The sequence below is a fragment of the Podarcis erhardii genome, assembly GCF_964252035.2.
Source record: "Podarcis erhardii genome assembly, chromosome: 6".
NCBI classification, from domain to species: Eukaryota; Metazoa; Chordata; class Lepidosauria; order Squamata; family Lacertidae; genus Podarcis; species Podarcis erhardii.
This window is the reverse complement of record NC_138510.1, coordinates 35,705,113-35,725,271: the sequence shown is the minus strand read 5'-3', so window position 1 is coordinate 35,725,271 and position 20,159 is coordinate 35,705,113. Positions and strand designations below refer to the sequence as shown.

Here is a 20,159-nt window from a genome sequence, read left to right as displayed (position 1 = left end):
TGCCAGGATCTTAAGCCATGTTTCTGAAGTTGGTTTAAGATCTGACTTATTCTGAAACAGGTAACCATAGTTTCCCTGTTTGGACATAATGGGAAAATAGTGTTAATTGGAGATCTCTATATATCAAGCTGAGAAAGGAAGGAAGGTAATTGTGCGCCCAGCACAAGGCTTGTTCATATCTTGTTTTAATAAGCCGAGATATAATATGAAAGTAGCAACTGAGTTGATTTTGTGTTTTGCTTTATGAGGGTGGTGTATTTGCATATGCACAAATAGAGCAGTTACACATAATTTGAAAACTGGTCTTAAACTGCCATTTAAACCCTTAAATGTTTAAAGAATCCTCTAAATTTAAGACACTGATTTTGTGTAAATATTTGTACTGATTATTCTTTTTAAGCTTCATAAATTGGCTTCCTTTTCAACATTTTTCTAAATGACAGTTTCTAATCAGGTAACAGCATTTGCCAAAACATTAACTTCCTCTGCCTTGCCAGCACTATTTTGCCTTGCCAGCATAAGCTGATAATGACATTTGGTATGGATTTCTAAAATATTTTGCAAGGGCAAAATGCTTAGTTTCAAAACGTAGCTGGAGTCCTGGCAATCTCTTCTGTATTACACAAAATTCCCATATTCAAATCATATGATTAATTAAGGACTGAAAGCAGTTTGTTTGAATTTTTGTTCCAGAGCACTTGTTTTATTGGAAAATACTGCCGGAATCCCTCAAGTGAGGCAGCATATTAAAATAGAAGTATTTTTAGGTGTAATTCAATATTCAGCTAATAGCTTTATTTGGAGAGCATGCTGCCATTTGAAAGCATGGGACTAAACTTCCAGCAGTGTAATATCGCCTTTGTGTAAATTGCTGTTACATATTTCTCCATAAAAATAAATTTGCTCTTGAGTTCACTTTGCCAAAAATTGCAGATTGTTCCAGATCAGTTAATTATCATGTGCTGTGTGTTAAAATGAAATTGGTTTTCATTTTCATTGTTGCTCTTGCAGGTCTCATTCTGGGGCATTAGTGAATACAAAGTAAAATAACAAGTCCCTTATTTTTTAGAAGGCCCATATAGAGCAACCACTTTTGGTTTCTTACTTACTCTGTTGGTATGTTTGAAAATTATAGTATATCACCATTCATGGTGACTTCATGCAAAGTAGAATATGCTACTTAATCTCTGTATTCTATAGAAACACACAAGTACTTAGAGAATTAAGCACATAGACAATGGAAGCTTATAGTCTACCTCTAGCTTTTAAGTGTATTGGGGAGGGACTTTTATTAGAACAGGGGTGGGGAGTGCTTTCCCCCTGGAGGCCCACATTCCTTTGGAGGTAACCTGTCAGGGATCCTCAAGCCAACAGTGGGCAGGACCACAGTCAAAATAGAGCATGTTCACTACCCTCCTCTCACATACACGCACACTGCCCCATTGATCCATTCACAGCCACATATAAGCAAACCCTATCAACCATGGGGACTCCAGTGGGTACAATCTTTCTATATTTAAAGTGAGGGTATCACCCCACTTCATGTGTAGAGGTCAAGATTGCCTCACTATGCTTCTCTAACTGTATAGAGTCCCATAGCAAACGCAAAAAGTGTGTGACATATACATCTCCTTCAGATCTCCGTAAATACACATCAGGGAGCTCTGACCCATTTAGGATACCAAGGTGATATATAGATGTTCAAAATCGGGAGTATGTCATCCACACAATTTCCTGCGGAAAACAATGGTGTACACCAGCATCAAGCATGCCTGTAAAGTGACCATTATGAAAACATGTCTGAAAAACTTGGTACACAGAAGCGTATTAAGACTTACATTTCTTATTTCAGATTATTATTTCTAATTCATGTCATGATTTTTAAGGATACAAAGAGTCTATTTTTGAATATTGTATGTAAGTAATTGTAGAGCTTATAATACCCCCACAAAAACCTTGGTTAACATCCTAAACTGAGAATGTATGCAAGCAAATTATATTAATTAAATATAAATTAGCTGAGCTTTAGACTAGTGCTGAAGTTAAAATTTGGCAATTAATGCTGAATGAGGTACCTCTGAAAAAGAATGCCTCAGAAATCCTTATTATAATTCCTAATTAATGCTCATATGTTTTCTTTCTTGTACATACAAAAAAAGGAAATTTCTATGGTACCCCTAAACCTCCAGCCGAGCCAAGCCCATTTCAACCAGATCCAGTAGACCAAGTGCTTTTTGATAATGATTTTGATCCAGAATCTCAAAGAAAAAGAACCACATCAGTCAGCAAGATGCAAAAAATGGACAGTTCATTTCCTGAAGAAGAGGAGGAGGAAGAAAAGGAAGCAGTTAATGGTAGTGGAGGCACAGGTCAGTACATTTCAATATTTAAACATCAAATTAAATTCAGTGCTTTTATCTGTAGTTTATCTTCTCAATTTTATTTTTATTTGTATAGGCTCACCTGTTCCTGCAACACAGGGCAAATTATAAAATTAGCAGTGGGGAATCTGTGGCCCTCCATATGATGCTCAATTACCACTGCTGTCATCTCTGAGCATTGGTCATGCTGGCTAGAGTTGTTGGTAGCTGAAGCCCAAGAACATCTGGAGGATCACATGTTCCCCATTCCTAAAGGCCCAGCGTCCAAAAGTATATGAAAGGCTGGGTGATAACTGCTTTCCAACATCGTAATATACCGCCAGCTAAACATTGTGGTATGGCGGTATATCACAATGTTGGAAAGGAGGTGGGAAGGAAGAAGGCAGTTGCCGGTCACCGTGCATAGCTTCTGCCTCTTCCAAAGCGCCTCCTCCTCCAGTGCCCACCATCGCCCATATCAAGGCAGCGACAGATGAGGCAGATGTGCAAACAGAGCACCCACCTCGCTGCTGACTCGTGCGAGCCGGTGGTGGGTCAGGGGTCCATAAAACTGCTTGGCTGAAGCAAGGACAGCGGTGCGCTCCTCAGTCAAGTAGTTTACAGAAGCGAGAGAGGAACAAGCTGTATCGGCGCCTCACTGATGGACCTTGTTTCTCCCTCTGTGGCGATATGAGGGCAGAGTGTGATGACTGTTTCACTCAGCTATATATCCTGAGTCCCTCTGCCTCCAGCGCCCAGCTGTAGCTTGTTTCTCCTTTGGTCACTGGTAGCAGAGGGACTCAGGAGATGGTGGTTTCATCCATGATGTACCACTGAGTAAAGTCATCATTGTGGTCTGCCCTTCATACCAGATCTGGGCGATATATTGATATATTGCCCAGGCCTACCGGGGGCAGGGGCTGGTTTGAAAAAGATTCTTCCCCAAACAGTATAGTTTGCCCCATGATCCAAGTCTTCATCCTTTCTTACTCTGTTCTTAGCTCACTTATATTGCAAACAAGCATGCAAGCAAGCAAACAAACAAACAAACAAATAGGGATCTGGTTGTTTTACCCTGAGATTGCTTAATATTTCCAGCTTACCATGTTACTTGGGGTAGTATTTTACTCCAAGAATTGTGAACCATGTAATCACTTTTATTCTTTACGATTTTAACTGCTATTGGTGAGTACAGCGGTACATCAGTTCTTGAACAAAATCCGTTCCAGAAGCCCGTTCGGCTTCTGAAACGTTTGAAAACTGAGGCGCAGCTTCCCATTGATTGCAAGAGCTTCTTGCACTCAGTGGAAGCTGTGTCGCACATTTGGGTTTCAAAAAACATTCAAAAACAGAAGCACTTACTTCTGGGTTTTCAGCATTCAAGAACTGAAACGTACAACAATAGAGGCATTTGGGAACTGAAGTTCCACTGTAACACTTTTCAAAACAAAATAAAAAAATTCCTTCCAGTAGCACCTTAAAGACCAACTAAGTTAGTTCTTGGTATGAGCTTTCGTGTGCATGCACACTTCTTCAGATACGTGTGCATGCACACGAAAGCTCATACCAAGAACTAACTTAGTTGGTCTTTAAGGTGCTACTGGAAGGAATTTTTTTATTTTGTTTTGACTATGGCAGACCAACACGGCTACCTACCTGTAACTGTAACACTTTTGTAATTGAGGAGTTTACTTAAAAAGATGGGCAAAGTAATAATTCTTTGTGGGACCCAAACTCCAGGCATCCCTTGGCTATTTTTTCAGGCTGCTGCCAACAGTGCATAATAGATAATACAATGTTTGATTCAGATATCATGGCCAAATTATGTTTTGTTACTATGTGTACGTTCTGTCTCCCTTGTGCATGCTGTTTTCCTCTATTTTGTAACATGTAGTAACCATGGTTTGCCATGGTATGTGAGCCCACAGCATGTTATTGATAGTCAGATGTTTGGCCATGATATCTTAATTGAACCAATTATTCTTGGTTGCAGGGTTTGAGTTAAGAACTTGACCACAAATACATTTGAATGAAGTCTCATTTAATATACTGAAAGTAATTTGTGAAACTTTCTGGTTGCAAGCTTTTTTGTTTGTTTGTTTTTGGAGAGAAAAAGAACTGTGTTGACATTCTCTTGGAATTTCAAGATACAAAACTACTAACACGGCGAGGCTCACATGTCTCATAGAATCATGTAATTATAGGGTTGGAAGGGACCCTGAGGGTCATCTAGTTCAACCCCCTGCAATGCAGGAAACCGTAATTTAGTGTGATGTGAACAAGCTGCAGTGAGCCTTAGGTTTTAACTAATCCATAGTTAATGTAAATCATAGTTTGTCCATTCAGATGAAATGAAAGACTATGGTTAAACAAAAGCAGAAGTGAAAACTTCAAATGTAGAATCATAGAATCATAGAGTTGGAAGAGACCACAAGGGCCATCGAGTCCAACCCCCTGCCAAGCAGGAAACACCATCAGAGCACTCCTGACATATGGTTGTCAAGCCTCTGCTTAAAGACCTCCAAAGAAGGAGACTCCACCACACTCCTTGGCAGCAAATTCCACTGTCGAACAGCTCTCACTGTCAGGAAGTTCTTCCTAATGTTTAGGTGGAATCTTTTTTCTTGTAGTTTGGAACCATTGCTCTGTGTCCGCTTCTCTGGAGCAGCAGAAAACAACCTTTCTCCCTCCTCTATGTGACATCCTTTTATATATTTGAACATGGCTATCATATCACCCCTTAACCTCCTCTTCTCCAGGCTAAACATGTCCAGGTCCCTTAGCCGTTCCTCATAAGGCATCGTTTCCAGGCCTTTGACCATTTTGGTTGCCCTCCTCTGGACACGTTCCAGTTTGTCTGTGTCCTTCTTGAACTGTGGTGCCCAGAACTGGACACAGTACTCCAGATGAGGTCTGACCAGAGCAGAATACAGTGGCACTATTACTTCCCTTGATCTAGATGCTATACTCCTATTGATGCAGCCCAGAATTGCATTGGCTTTTTTAGCTGCCGCGTCACAATGTGTCTTCCTTCAGAGTTGCTGTGAAGCCAGAAGCTTTCTGTGGGTTGCTCATGTCTATTTGTAAGGCAGTCATATCTTTAAGGTACACCCCAGGGGTTTTCCCAATCATTTCTCATGATCTTAGATTCAGCAAGGAGAGAGACTCTTTATTTTTTCCTTGTAGGTCTCCTGGAAGTTGTAGGACTGCCAGAAAATAATAGCTAGAGTTACTTGCAGTGATCATTCCACATGCATCTTTGTTTGCTAGTCGTCTTTAGTCTTTAATTTTCAAGGTGACTGCATGAATCAGATTATTATAAAGAGCATAAGATGACCTTTAAGTAGCATTGTGATGTAGCTTCTGAGCTATAAAAGCTTTGGGGCTTGATTTACTGAATTCATTAAAGCATAGACATCCTAAAACTCTGTATTTAATGCCGCATCATTGTTTCAGGGTATGCTAGAGCTTTAGAGTCTAAATTTGCTCCATTTGCTCCACATGCATGTTCTGAGATGCATCCTAGGGTACCTGGAGTGGTATCCAATCCCCTCATTCCATTAGTGCAATATTTTACACTTGCACAATGGAAACTCTCCCCCCCCCCCCCGCCCCTCCAGGCACACCCTGCACCTTCTCCAAATATGCTCTAGAGTGTTTGGATTGTGCAGGGAAATGGGGAGAGGAGTTTCATTGCACAAGTAAAATCCTTATTTTAGTGGAATAAGAGAGTTAGCACGGCTTCGGATACAAAGGAACAGCACTTGGCAGAAATAGATATGCAAAGTCTCTGCATGTAGTCATCCTTGGAACTTTGATTTTGCAGGCATGCAGAATGAGGAACTTGTGAGAAAATATTTGTAAAATAAGGTGATACTTGAAAATACTGTTCATCTTTAAAAGTAAATTTAAAAGTTAAATTTCCAAATAGGGAATGACATCCAGTTTTTACTGTCTTAAAGGGTAAATTTACCAAATCCTTTGATATTCTCCTGCATAAGTCGGAGCAAAGTCAGACTTCCACACATCTGAATATAGCATCCAAAGTTTGGGCCAGAGGCCTTGCTCAATGTACCAGCCAATAAACTGCAGAACTGAAGTCATTGACATTTCTTTCATTTCCTTCATTATGATCATGTACCATGTTTGGTTACATGTGAGAGAGAACATGCACATTTTCTAATAAACAGTGAAAATATTATATGGTAAAAGGAAATGCAATGATAGATCTAGTTGGTCATATCTGCAGTATAGAGATTTCAGGTATATAAAGTTTGCAGTAGCAAATTACATGGGATAACAATATGGATGGAATTTTATGTTTGGCATTTGATTTATAACCAAGCCAAGAAGGTGCCTTTGTGTGCAAGTCAGCATGAATATATGACAAAACTAACAAGTTTCCTTTTAAACAGCCGTAGAAAACAAAGAAAGACATTCAGATTCTTCTGACTGGATGAAGCCTGTTCCTAGTTACAGTCAGACAAGTAGTTCGATGGATTTTAGAAACTATTTATCAAGGGAAGAAAACCTAGAGCCTCTACCCAAGAACTGGGAGATGGCATACACAGACACAGGCATGATCTACTTCATTGAGTGAGTACAAGTTTGGTATGCTTGTGTGCAATTTAGTTTTGATTGAAGTGACTGAAGGTTTTTTGTTTGTTTAAGAGGATATTATTTTTGCCACTTAATTTGCCTGTTAAAGGGTTACCAGTCCTTACAAGTTAGGGCACAATCCTGACTTCCTCACCTTCTGATGGTGCCTTGTAGAGCAGATGGGCTACTACCACATCCACAACCCTACTACTCATGGAAAGTCAAATGTAGGGGGGAATGATTAGTCCCAGTAGGGGCTGATCACTGCATACTGGCACAGTGATTAGTCCCCTGTTGGGCCTGATGCCATTATATGATGGCAGTGAAACTGACTCAAGACCCAGCAGAATCTGAGAGAGCTCAGCCTCATTTTAGGACTTTCCACTGGCCCCTTCCATTGGACCGCCCATGGGTTCAGTGGCTGACAAGAGGGAGAACTGGGCAAAGAGACACCTCTATCTAATACAGCCCCCCCCCCAGTTTAGATTAAGGGAGACTTGGATTTTTATGCCCATACCCCAAGAGATACTGTTGGTATGTTCTAATACAAAGGTTAATTTGAAGGAAAGGGCAATTGTGTTGCATTTTTCTATTATAAGGACATTCTCTCTCTCTCTCTCTCTCTCTCTCTCTCTCTCTGAAGAAAGCATTTCCCAAAATTGAAGGTCTATGTAGATTGTTCAGGACAAGCTTCCTTTTATAGGAGGCATTTCCGTAAATATCCATATTTAAATATGTGACAAGTTAATCAGTGAATCTTACAAAAATAATTTAAAGCTTTCATTCTTAAAGTTGTATCTTCTTAGTACAAGTATTAGCCTGTCTGCCAATTTAGAGATAGTAAGGTCACCCCAGATCTTGCATACAGCCTTCAGTTATGTAAATATTTTGAGAACACAGTGCTGCATTTTGAAAAATAGATCTCTATCTTTTCTGGCCTTTATGGTATAAAATTGCACCATTCCATATCTTAAATGACACAAGAGATTATGTATCTTCACATAGGTATAAGTTCTTAAAAGCAAGATGAATAGAATATGTTTTTATGTCTATTTCCAAGAGAGCCAGGAGGGACATGTGTATTTTTGTTTCAGTAGGTCTGTTTGTTCTCTGCTGAACTTACACATACACCCACGCAGTTTCATGGAACCACTAGATTCATCATGCATTGAATGCTAAGTTACCAGCATTTTTTGACAACTGTAACCTAGGTTCACGCAAAAGATGCCTGCTGTTTTGTAGCAATAACAGCATGAGCTGTGACCATGAAACATAAACCTGAAACCATTTGTGGCTGATTATGATTTCATTCCTTGCGTGAATTGTTACTTCACAACTATACAAAAGAACATGATTCAAACATGTCAAAATGCATCATTTTCCCTCTTTGGCCTCTTCATCACAAATAACATTGGTGGTATTTTCCAAACAATTACAAAACACAGTTGCGTTTTGCAGTTAGTTTTCTATTTTGGAATATTTGTATAAATGGGAATTAATTCCTTAGGAATCTTTTTTCCACAAAACCTATCTTCATACAAGCTCCAGTTCCACAAATGGAGCAACTGTGTGCCATGGATATTTTGCTCTCAGTTAGCACTTTGCTGTGAGGGATATTGCCTGTGTGATTGCATGTTTGTGTAACCCACATCCACGTTAGACTGCGTAATAGGGAAGAATTTGTATGTGATGGGGACTTTTGTAAACAATCTTTAACTAGATCCTTTGCGTCCCACAGTCACAACACCAAAACTACCACCTGGCTGGATCCTCGCCTTTGTAAAAAAGCCAAAGCTCCCGAAGACTGTGAAGATGGAGGTGAGAAACTCAGAATCCTGTTACTTAAGTAGGGTTCAGTTCAGCTCTGGTTGAAATTGCAAAAGTACTTTTGGTTTTAAAACCCATACAAGTAAACTGCACATTTGAATATAATTTGTCAGAAAAGTTATCTTACCCACAAATTAAAACTATCTAGCAACTTGGTTCTAGCTAATCATCCTAGTGTAGTTTGTAATAAGAGAAGGCTGTGAAAAACCTGGGCTTCAGAGCAATGATGCAGTTCTGTGTAGTCTCAGGCATTGTGGATATGTACAAAGCTGAGCTGAGGCTCCAATACTTTGGCCACCTCATGAGAAGAGAAGACTCCCTGGAAAAGACCCTGATGTTGGGAAAGATGGAGGGCACAAGGAGAAGGGGATGACAGAGGACAAGATGGTTGGACAGTGTTGTCGAAGCTACCAGCATGAGTTTGACTAAACTGCGGGAGGTAGTGGAAGACAGGAGTGCCTGGCGTGCTCTGGTCCATGGGGTCACGAAGAGTCGGACACGACTAAACAACAACAACAATCCAGGCACAATAAAAGGAGCTTCAGCATTTTCTAACCCAAGCTTAGCCCTGAAGGCAAAGGCAGAACTGGTTAGTTGATTGTTAACACCTTTGGCAACATCAGAGGGAAGTGGTAATGTAGCAGCTGTGTTTACCTCCTCCATTAACATATAAATGCAACATTTTCTAGCATAAAAGAAGGCATACAAGTGAAATGTGTAGGCAGGAGGTATGTGAGGGTGGCCTTATGTCATGATAAATTATTTTAAAGCGAGACTACAAGAACTGCTTTTGTTCTAGAATGAGTTTTTTTAAATCCTACAATGAAATGAGTGAGGAAATGCAGCATGCCCAGCCACAGTTAATTTCAGTATTTGCAAGTAAGAAATATGAGAAATAGATCTGCAGTACGAAATCCCATTGGATGAATTGAAGTAGATAAGGCAAAAATAAATTAAAAATCCACAGCAAACCATTGGTATTTAAATGTAAATATAATCTATAATTAATAAACTCCATTGTTCTTTTCCAATTACAGAGCTTCCATATGGTTGGGAGAAAATAGAAGATCCTCAGTATGGAACATACTACGTTGAGTAAGTTTTCTCACGCTTCTTCATAGCTCGATTTTATGATCTCATAGAGAAACATAGCATGATATGTAAACAAGTGCAAAGTTCTACTTTTTGTGTTTTTAATAATAAATAAATAAATATTTTTATTTCTACCCCGCCCATCTGGCTGGGTTTCCCCAGCCACTCTAGGTGGCTTTCAACATAACATTAAAAACAGAATAAAACTTCAAACATTAAAAACTTCCCTAAGTTTTATTGTGCTTAAAAACCATGATTAGGAGGCCAATATTTAGTTAATGTATCCACGTATCTCCCAGAAGAATCGAGTAACATCTAGACATACAGAGTATGCATTCGTGTTCCATAGATGGATAGATACATACATTCCTACAGCAAGTGAAGCAGTAGTGTGTTCTTAGCTTTTTGTCCACAACTGAGTGCCTGTTTTGTTTTTGTTTTTTGACAAATGCCCTACTTTGTCAATAGTACTACATAGGACAGAGATGGGAAACTTCCAGTGTGGCGGCTAAATTGTTTATTTGGTTTAGTTTATTTAAAGGCATTTCTAAACTGCTTGTTATTTAAATATCTCTGAATGGTCTACAAAAATATAGCAAAAGCAATATTGGAAAAGCAAAGTCAGTTAAGGAGAATACCCTAGATTTTGGCATTGAAAGCCACTGAAAAATCAGGTAAGAATAACAGGGTTGCTTCAGTACATCTGAAACTCTCCAAAGCACATTTTGATTCTCTGAAACATGATCTTTCTCAAAATAGCTTAAATATCTCTTATAACTATCCTTATAGTTCTGCATGTTTCTATTTAAATACAAAATACTACACCTTACTATCTTGCGATGGTTATACAACAAGCACCCTGGATAAAGCATGGCTTATTTTAGCACAGATCGTGAGATGCTTTTATTGTGTCCTTGATTCAATATCTCCACTGCACTGTAAGTAACAAACAAAAATCAAAGCTAGATGACGTATTAGGACTACCCAGGTCACTCTTCCTCAGCACTTAATGCCCGGTTTTAAAGTAATCTGTTCTGGAAAATTGATTGTGAGTTTTATGTAGAAATGCTGGCATTTTAGTCTTATTACAGTTAATATTTCCTCCTCAAGCTCTAGTTTGACTTCCTTATAAAAGTGCTCCTCTATAACAGCATTCAGGATAATTAGAGGCTACTTTATTTCATACAGGAAAAAGAAACGAGTTTTCTGTAATACGTCCATAAATTCCTGTGTTTAGAAGTGCAGATGTGAGTCTGGAAGGTTCTAAAGTTTGAACAGAGACCAGTTTTTGGAGGAAGATTAGTGTTTGGTAAATTGAATCATTGCACTAATTATTGCACTGTACTTCAGAGAATATCACAAGGCCTTGTCCATGATAGAGAGATAAGAGTGTGTGTATGTGTGATTCAAAAATGAAATTGCTACTAGTATTATTAATATAAGCACATACACATAGAAAGCTGCCTTGTGCTAAATCAAACCATTGTCCATCTAGCTCAGTATTGTCTACACTGCCTGGCAGTGGCTCTTAGGATTTCAGCCAGGAGATTCACCAGCCGTACCTGGGGATGCTAGAGATTTAACCTGGGACCTTCTGCATGCAAGGCAGATGCTCTACCGGTGACCTATGGCCCTTCCCTGATCTTGTCCTGTCATTGGCATAACAGAGTGCTCTGTCTCCTCAAATATGTAGTAATGTAGAATGCAGGTAATAATGAGGCAGTTCTGGCATGTTTCGTTGGATCCATTCAATGGACCCTTTTTGTTAAACATTATCCTAGGGGGTATTCCAAAATGTTAGTGGACAAATCTATAGATTTGCCATAAGGTTTAACTCTGATCTTGATTCTTAATGTCATTCAGAAATAATAAACCGATGCAAATCAAGCAAGGTTGGTCACTGTCAATCCTATTAGATATGCTATATAAGTGCAGAAAAACCTTTTAAAGATGTGTGATTTTGCATGGCTGTAGTTGTGTTCAACAAGTATCTGGCATGAAATATATTGCTCTGGGAAGAATCCTGAAAATCTCAACTTCCGGTTGAGGGAGTTCTGTTTATACAGGGTTTTCATAGATGTAAGCTTGGTGACATGTGTATGTCAGATTGCGGATCTTGGCCACACATGGCCCAAGAACAAACGACTTCCTCTGATTTAGGATATACTCATATGTTGCATAGGAATTCAAGGCCTGTAAGCAGCAAATGAGATATACATTGGAGAGGTTGATCTTTTAATAGGCTCTCCCAGGATGTTTTGAAAGCTCTGATTATACTCTGATGCCTTTTTAAGCATAGCAAGCTTTAAGTTATGAATTACTATCTTTAGACCAGATTATTTTGTGTCTTATTTTGATGCTAGCTATCAGAAGTAACACAGCAGCAGTTGTCTGTTATGAACAATATCTGCCAATGACATAGACATAGATTTAACTTTTATTGTAGGATTTAGAGAAGTTATGGTGGAGTAGATAGAGTGTTGGCTTACATTTCATGTCCTCACTCTGTCATGAGCCCTCTGGAGATATCACAGAGGTGATGGGCAGATCCTGTAAAGGTGAGGGAATCAGGGAATTGGAACTAGATGACCCAAAGGACGAGAAATTGAGAATGTCAGAGCTGGTGGAGGGGGCCAGTGATCAATAGAGTCAGGAGTTTGATTCTGGTGAAGGTTCAAGCAGGTTGTCAGAGAAGTGTCTCACCCCTGTGATATCAGTCAGGCACCTCCTATAGGGTCTGTGCAGCTGCTGGTTCCTCCTATCAGTAAGGAACCTCCTCCAGGAGAGTAAGTTGGATACTGAACTGGCACCAAGTACATTGAAACAAACCCCACAGGACCAACCCACTAGCAGATGTGCCCATTTGTTTGCCTAGAGCACAAACAACTGTTATTTGCCATGCTAAGTCTTGTGCTCACCTTATCTTCAAAAAGAAGAGGCAGGGTGTGTGTAGCTTGTTGGATCAATGTTTCAGCTTAGCCATGTAGTTCACCTGCTGTACCTTTAATTCTTGCCTGACTATGTACTTCTCAAATATACCACGGTATGCATTTAAGAATTTGGCAGAACGTAATCCTGAGTTTGAGTTCTTCATCTGGCAATGAATTCCAGAACACATTCAGCCATAAGGCTCACTTTGTCAGTTCATTCTCTCTTAACCTACCTCACACAGCTGTATGGACAAATGGAACTGCTATGTGTATGTCACCATGTGGTCTTTGGAGGAAGGATGAGATATTAATGGGAGCAATAAATGGGAACTAGAACGCATTGTCTGGTTATCCATTTATTTTGCTTTCATGGCACCTTTTGAGGAAGCTGTGATTAAGTTTCTATAACATTTGTTTTACAAATGAAAGCATATGATCTACACTCCTAAATATATGACTGGAATAGTTCATCTGCAGTCAATAGTTCTTTTTTCTTTCTTTTTTAAGGTACTAGGATTTCTCAACCTGAATGCTTATAGGAAAAGGTCACAAGAGTTCTATTATCTTTAATTACAGAGAAGCGTTCTGATATAATACCTTCCAATGTTATATATTTAATGTGTCAGAATAATTATATATATATTTAATGAGCATGTGGTATGCTACGGGTACAAAGTAGCATGAAAATGCCTCTACTTAAGAAATATGTGACTTGATTCCCAGACTGGTAGAGATTGATTGTAATCTGCAGTAACTTGAATAGAAGCCAATAAAAGCTAGCCATAACTGTTCCAGACAAAGATTATTATTGCTGTCAATGAGACTTATAATTATCTGCATTGGTTCTTCAGCACAGTACGACTGCATCTTGTGCACATTTAACTTGCAAGATTTCAACCACCCTCAATTAAAGGTGAGCTGGTTGAAATTGTGCAAGTTAAATCCAAGCAAGGTGAAGCTCTTAAAAACTCTTTATGCTGGGTCCCTTTGGCGTTATCTAGTGTGGCAAGAGCTTTTAAGCTCTCCACCCTGCTTCCAAGGTCCACTCAGCGCACTGGCTGTGTGATGCTTTTGCGAGGCCACCCATGTTGCTGCAAGAGTATCCCTGGCTTCCTACAGCTGGCACATTGAGTTGGCCTTGCTCCTCAAGCAAAGCAGAATCTGCTTGGGTTACTTGGTGCAGAAACAGCTTTTAAGCTCTCCATCATGCTTGCTGGGCAAGGCCCGCTTGGTGTGCAAGCTCTGGGAATACTGGCAATTCCTTCTGTCTCCTCCTCACCCATGAGCCATGGGGTGACTCCAAATGTTTGGGTATATGTGGTTTTCATGTATATGTGGAACCCTTGGAACAAAGCCCCTGTGTAAGATGCTATCGTACTGTAATAATTTTACTGTGCATTCAGATACTGCTAAGAAGTAAACTTGGAATTTTGCAAACCACTAGCTGTTTTCTCTTGAATTACATGATTAAAGCTTCCAAAGTATCATAATGAGATTCAGCCAGCTTCCTAGTCAAAACTTACATTTCTTTATAAACCTGAAGAAGCAGATATTAAACTTGAAGTCAATATTGGTTTATTCATTTTATTTACATTTTATCATTACAATAACTACCGTATTTTTCACCCCATAGGACACACTTTTCCCCCTCCAAAAATGAAGGGGAAATGTGTGTGCATCCTATGGGGTGAATGCAGGCTTTCGCTGAAGCCTGGAGAGTGAGAGGCATCGGTGCGCACTGACCCCTCTCACTCTCCAAGCTTCAGGAAGCTATCCGCAAGCCTTGCGCGCCTGGCGGGAGGTCCCCCCAGAGGGTGCCCCGTGCTTTGGGCAGGTGTGCGTAAGACTTGGGGCAGCAGCCGCGGCTGGGGGGGGGATAATTTTTTTAAATTCATTTCCCCCCCCAAAAAAACGAGGTGCGTCCTATGGGCCGGTGCGCCCTATAGGACGAAAAATACGGTAATAGAGAAAAGAAAATATAACTGAACAATTTCACAGCTTCCTATATCACAGCTTTTAAGATAACAAACAATAAAGACAAGCCATGTATGAGTTAATGTCTGAGTCCTTGTATAAATGACCATGTGTTCAATGGGGTCTTGATTCTCTCTTTTGTCTTTTAATATACGGAATAAACAAAAACAATAAAATTGTGATTTATCTCTGTCAGTTTAGCCTTGAGTTTTTTAAACAAGACTCCTAAGTTTCTCATCCATCAGTATGGTCCACACTTAGTATTTCATAGAATCATAGAATCATAGAGTTGGAAGAGACCACAAGGGCCATCGAGTCCAACCCCCTGCCAAGCAGGAAACACCATCAGAGCACTCCTGACATATGGTTGTCAAGCCTCTGCTTAAAGACCTCCAAAGAAGGAGACTCCACCACACTCCTTGGCAGCAAATTCCACTGTCGAACAGCTCTTACTGTCAGGAAGTTCTTCCTAATGTTTAGGTGGAATCTTCTTTCTTGTAGTTTGGAACCATTGCTCCGTGTCCGCTTCTCTGGAGCAGCAGAAAACAACCTTTCTCCCTCCTCTATGTGACATCCTTTTATATATTTGAACATGGCTATCATATCACCCCTTAACCTCCTCTTCTCCAGGCTAAACATGCCCAGCTCCCTTAGCCGTTCCTCATAAGGCATCGTTTCCAGGCCTTTGACCATTTTGGTTGCCCTCCTCTGGACACGTTCCAGTTTGTCAGTGTCTTTCTTGAACTGTGGTGCCCAGAACTGGACACAGTACTCCAGGTGAGGTCTGACTAGAGCAGAATACAGTGGCACTATTACTTCCCTTGATCTAGATGCTATACTCCTATTGATGCAGCCCAGAATTGCATTGGCTTTTTTAGCTGCCGCGTCACACTGTTGGCTCATGTCAAGTTTGTGGTCAACCAAGACTCCTAGATCCTTTTCACATGTACTGCTCTCAAGCCAGGTGTCACCCATCTTGTATTTGTGCCTCTCATTTTTTTTTGCCCAAGTGCAATACTTTACATTTCTCCCTGTTAAAATTCATCTTGTTTGTTTTGGCCCAGTTCTCTAATCTGTCAAGGTCGTTTTGAAGTGTGATCCTGTCCTCTGGGGTGTTAGCCACCCCTCCCAGTTTGGTGTCATCTGCAAATTTGATCAGGATGCCCTTGAGTCCATCATCCAAGTCGTTGATAAAGATGTTGAATAAGACCGGCCCCAAGACAGAACCCTGTGGCACCCCACTAGTCACTCTTCTCCAGGATGAAGAGGAACCATTGATGAGCACCCTTTGGGTTCGGTCAGTCAGCCAGTTACAAATCCACTGAGTGGTAGTATAGTCAAGACCGCATTTTACCAGCTTCTTTACAAGAATATCATGGGGCACCTTGTCAAATGCCTTGCTGAAATCAAGGTCGGCTACATCCACTGCGTTCCCATATTTTATGAAAAATATTTCACAATAACATTTTCACTGATGTCTTGTATATTTTTTCAGTCATATTAACCAGAAAACCCAGTTTGAAAATCCAGTTTTGGAAGCCAAACGGAAAAAACAGCTAGGACAGACGGATGGAGGCCCTTCAAATCCAGGTATTGGTTTCAATGGCAGCTTTACATGTTGAACATAGTTGTGTTAGCTTTCATTATCACACAGGGAAAGAATTGTCAGATAATTTTAACAGATATTTTAGAAAATATTTTCAAACCATTAAGTACTACTTTATTAATCTCAGCAATGAGTGGTTTGTGTTTATTTTTGTAGCTTATTTATCTATCTTTCAGAAACTATTAGCATAAATATTTTTCCACCTTATAGTGCACTTTATGTGCAATACTATACCTAAGCTTTTGTTGGTGAATGCAGGATGTGCCATCTGCTGCTATTACTGCTGCTTGAAAGTGAAACTGAGGCTTGCTTTGGATTCCCATTCAAAGATCCCTCATACTAAACACCCCTCAGTTGGGGCTCTTGGGAGTTGGAGTCCACCATCATCTGGAGGTCCTCATTTGTATTTAGAAGCTTTGTGCTACATTGAGTTTCCTACAGACATGACGTATGTGTAAAATGTTTAAAGATTGAAATAATAATTACATTTTCAACACACAACGTGACAATTTGAAAATATGCAAATGACACTGCTTCCATTTGAAGGCTATATGTTTTATACACACATTGTCATAGGTGTGCATTAGTACCCCATAAGACAGTATTGCTGTGCTGTATATTTATAACAATCTCTGCAGTTGAAACAAATTGGTGGTCTTATAGCTGCATAATGAGCTTAAGGCATCCTAAAACCATTTGTTGTAATCAGCTTGGCCACTCCATAGTGTGGATGGACAGACAGTGATTTGGCTATCTGGACACAGGATGAAGATGGAGCAGCAAGTGTGTGGCTTCAGGTCTTCTGGTTCCTGCCTTCAGTTCTAATCACAGCATTTGATAAACAGTTATGGCCCAGCCATACTGCTGGCATCAAACATAGGATAACTGGAACAGTCATAATCTCCAGTTGTCTTTTGTGTTAACATGAAACTCAAAAGGTTCTTTTCTTTCTTAGCATTATCCTATTAACCAGATAAAGGCAAATCCATACTTAGCTTGGCTACCCCCCTACCCCCCGGGCTGGAACTGGAGCTGCTATTTCATTGGTTATGACTTCACATTTGATTTCTGCTATGAAGATTTATTTCTAATCTTATTCCAAATGCTATATTTTCCCCTGCATCTCCTTTGTTGCTTTTATTTGACTATTCTTGCAGTCATTTTTCTTGTTAGATTGTGTATTACTGCTATATTAGTTAGCTTTAGCTGCAGCCCCAATTATTGAATGACTATATGGGGTACTCTTTTGCTTGGCTGCAGAACCAGTGAAGTCTCTCTTCACCCGAGACCCATCCCAGTTGATAGGAGCACTCATACGGACATCATTGAAGAAAAGCAATATGGGCTTTGGCTTCACAATCATTGGTGGAGACAGACCAGATGAGTTTCTGCAGGTGAAGAATGTACTGAAAGATGGACCAGCTGCACAGGATGGCAAAATTGCACCAGGTGAATTAAGGGTCCCCCCCCCCCCATATTTATTTTGCAGTTTGGACAAATGGTGATACAAAGATTATGAAAACAGATGGTGAAAACAATTCAGTGATGGTACTGTTGAAGTTTGCTGCTGTGTGTTTCAAAAGTTTCATTAACAGTGAAAATGAAGTAACAAAGTGTTTAAAGGAAGCACCTGTCTTCTGTATTACCTCTCCTTATCTAGCTATGTTTGCTGCCGTTACTCTTTTCTGTTCAGAAAACTAAAGTAGATTTAAAAAGATTAACATTTGTGCTTTTCAGTCTTTTATTCTTTTGGCTCTTCGGACTCCAGTTTAAGACCAGGGTAGGTTGCAGCTGCTGTAGATTCCTTCAGGATTTTCTAAATTTAGTTGCTACATTCTTAGCCATGCATGACATAACATCAGGCTTATTGCATGCTATTCTGGTGGTGTAGGAGTTCTTGTGCAAGATTTTGTTAATCGGTTTTTTGTGTCTTTGGCTATTTTGCAGATGTTTAATACATGTTTAAAATGAATATAGAGAACCACAAAATAAGTAGTTGAACATTGGTGCATTCTGTTATGAAGTACATCCAGTGTTCCAGATCATTTATTTGTTTCACAATTACATAAGAATCACTTTTTAAAAAAATGTATAAATGCTTCTCTATATAATTGACTGGTAAACACAGGTTCAGAATCTTTAGAACCAGTTCATTCATTGAATAGTCATAATTTTGTAAGTACAGCCACATATTGTGTATGGTTGCATCTAACACTCATTTAACTTGCATGATTTCAACCATACATTGTTGAAAGCAGGCTGGTTGGTATTGTGCAAGATAAATCCAAGCCAGGTGGAGAGCTTAAAAGCTCTTTTTGCGCCAGGCTCACTTGGAGTGACCTGGCACATAAAAAACTTTTAAGCTCTCCACCTTGCTTGTTTGTTCCAAAGTGGTTTGTGGAGGGCGGAAGTCCAGTGTAGAGCATAATGACCATTATTAGCGCCATCATCATTATCACCTTTTTCCTGGTTGTTCCAAAGTTCTTGGGTGTGGTGTGGCATCATTATTATCAATATCATCACCTTTTTCCGGCTTGTTCCCAAAGGGCAGCTGGGCAGGGCAGGGCAGGGCAGAGGCGTTATCATTGTCATCATTATCATCATTATGACTTAACCACTACTACTATCATCATCATTATTATTATCTCCTTTTTCTTGGTTGTTCCCAAGTTGTTTTGTTTCATAGGGAGGGGCATTTCAGAGGCATTTCTATCCTCATCACCTTTTCCTCCTGCCAGGAGGGATTGTTCCCAAGTTGTTTGGGGAGGAGAGAACACAGTGCAAAGGCGAAAACATTAATTTTGTTATAATCTCCTCATACACCCCTAATTTTGAGAAGCATATATATAACATTCTGCCTCTAATATCACACTTATTTTTGGCCAGTATTGTTCAGCTGCTATTCTGGTGAGTTGACTTTTATGTATTTTAGGTGTATTGTATTCTTTTCTATTCCATAAAGATTTTTTAAAAAAAATACTTGCCAGCTATCATTAAGGGGTCATTTGTTTTTGTTTTCTTGACTATGCATGGTATGGCTGGCTGTAGCTATTGAATATGTTTACTGGATTCAGTTATGTTCTAATTTGCTGTCTAACTTACAGCAGCACACCAGGAGCAGACGGCATAAGTACCAAGACTTAATAGTGTCTGGAAAAGCAGAAAGATTTTTCAAACTTTTAATCCATTTGTTCATATTTGAACAATCCATTTGTTCATATTTGAACAATTTTATGTTCCTGTGTCTTTTTTTGCAGGTTGTATTAGGTTGTATCTAGTGTTAGTCCTACTTGGAGTAGACCCCTTGAAATTATGGACACTACTAACGTAGGTCCATTAATTTCAATGTGTCTACTCTAAGTAGAACTTAGAGGGATATAATAGCTTAGTTGGTAGAGCATGAGATTTTTAATCTCAGGGTCATGGGTTTGAGCCCCACATTGGGCAAAAGATTCCTGCCTTGCAGGGGGTTGGACTAAATGGCTCTCACACTCCCTTCCAACTCTACAATTATTTGATTCTTTCGCAAGCAGTGGCCATTTTGTGTTAGGCCACACCCTTAGTGGCAGTCATTTGTGACTGGTACCCTCAGCATTTTCTCAAAATTTCATATGTGCCCACCAACCCAAAAGGCTTTCTTCTCTTGTGGCAACAACAGTGCCCTCTCGAGGTAGAAATCTATTGAGAGTTGTACTCTTCATTTGTACAATTTATGACTTGCTTGTCCTCTGTGTAATGTTCTGATAAGTCTTACATAAAGGTCTTCCTGCT

At 39.7% G+C, this 20,159-nt stretch overlaps 1 protein-coding gene across 4 annotated transcripts in view; it reads left to right on the top strand.

Annotated features, from left to right (window-relative positions):
• The window catches only part of MAGI3 (membrane associated guanylate kinase, WW and PDZ domain containing 3), a 128,943-nt gene that overhangs the window by 50,459 nt on the left and 58,325 nt on the right, over positions 1–20,159 (top strand). For all 4 annotated transcript variants that reach the window (XM_081864883.1, XM_081864882.1, XM_081864885.1 and 1 more), the window contains exons 4-9: positions 2,160–2,369; positions 6,776–6,956; positions 8,698–8,777; positions 9,824–9,881; positions 16,278–16,372; positions 17,649–17,837. In XM_081864883.1, coding sequence (XP_081721009.1) covers positions 2,160–2,369; positions 6,776–6,956; positions 8,698–8,777; positions 9,824–9,881; positions 16,278–16,372; positions 17,649–17,837 — 813 coding nt within the window. The remainder of the gene's footprint in view (positions 1–2,159; positions 2,370–6,775; positions 6,957–8,697; positions 8,778–9,823; positions 9,882–16,277; positions 16,373–17,648; positions 17,838–20,159) is intronic.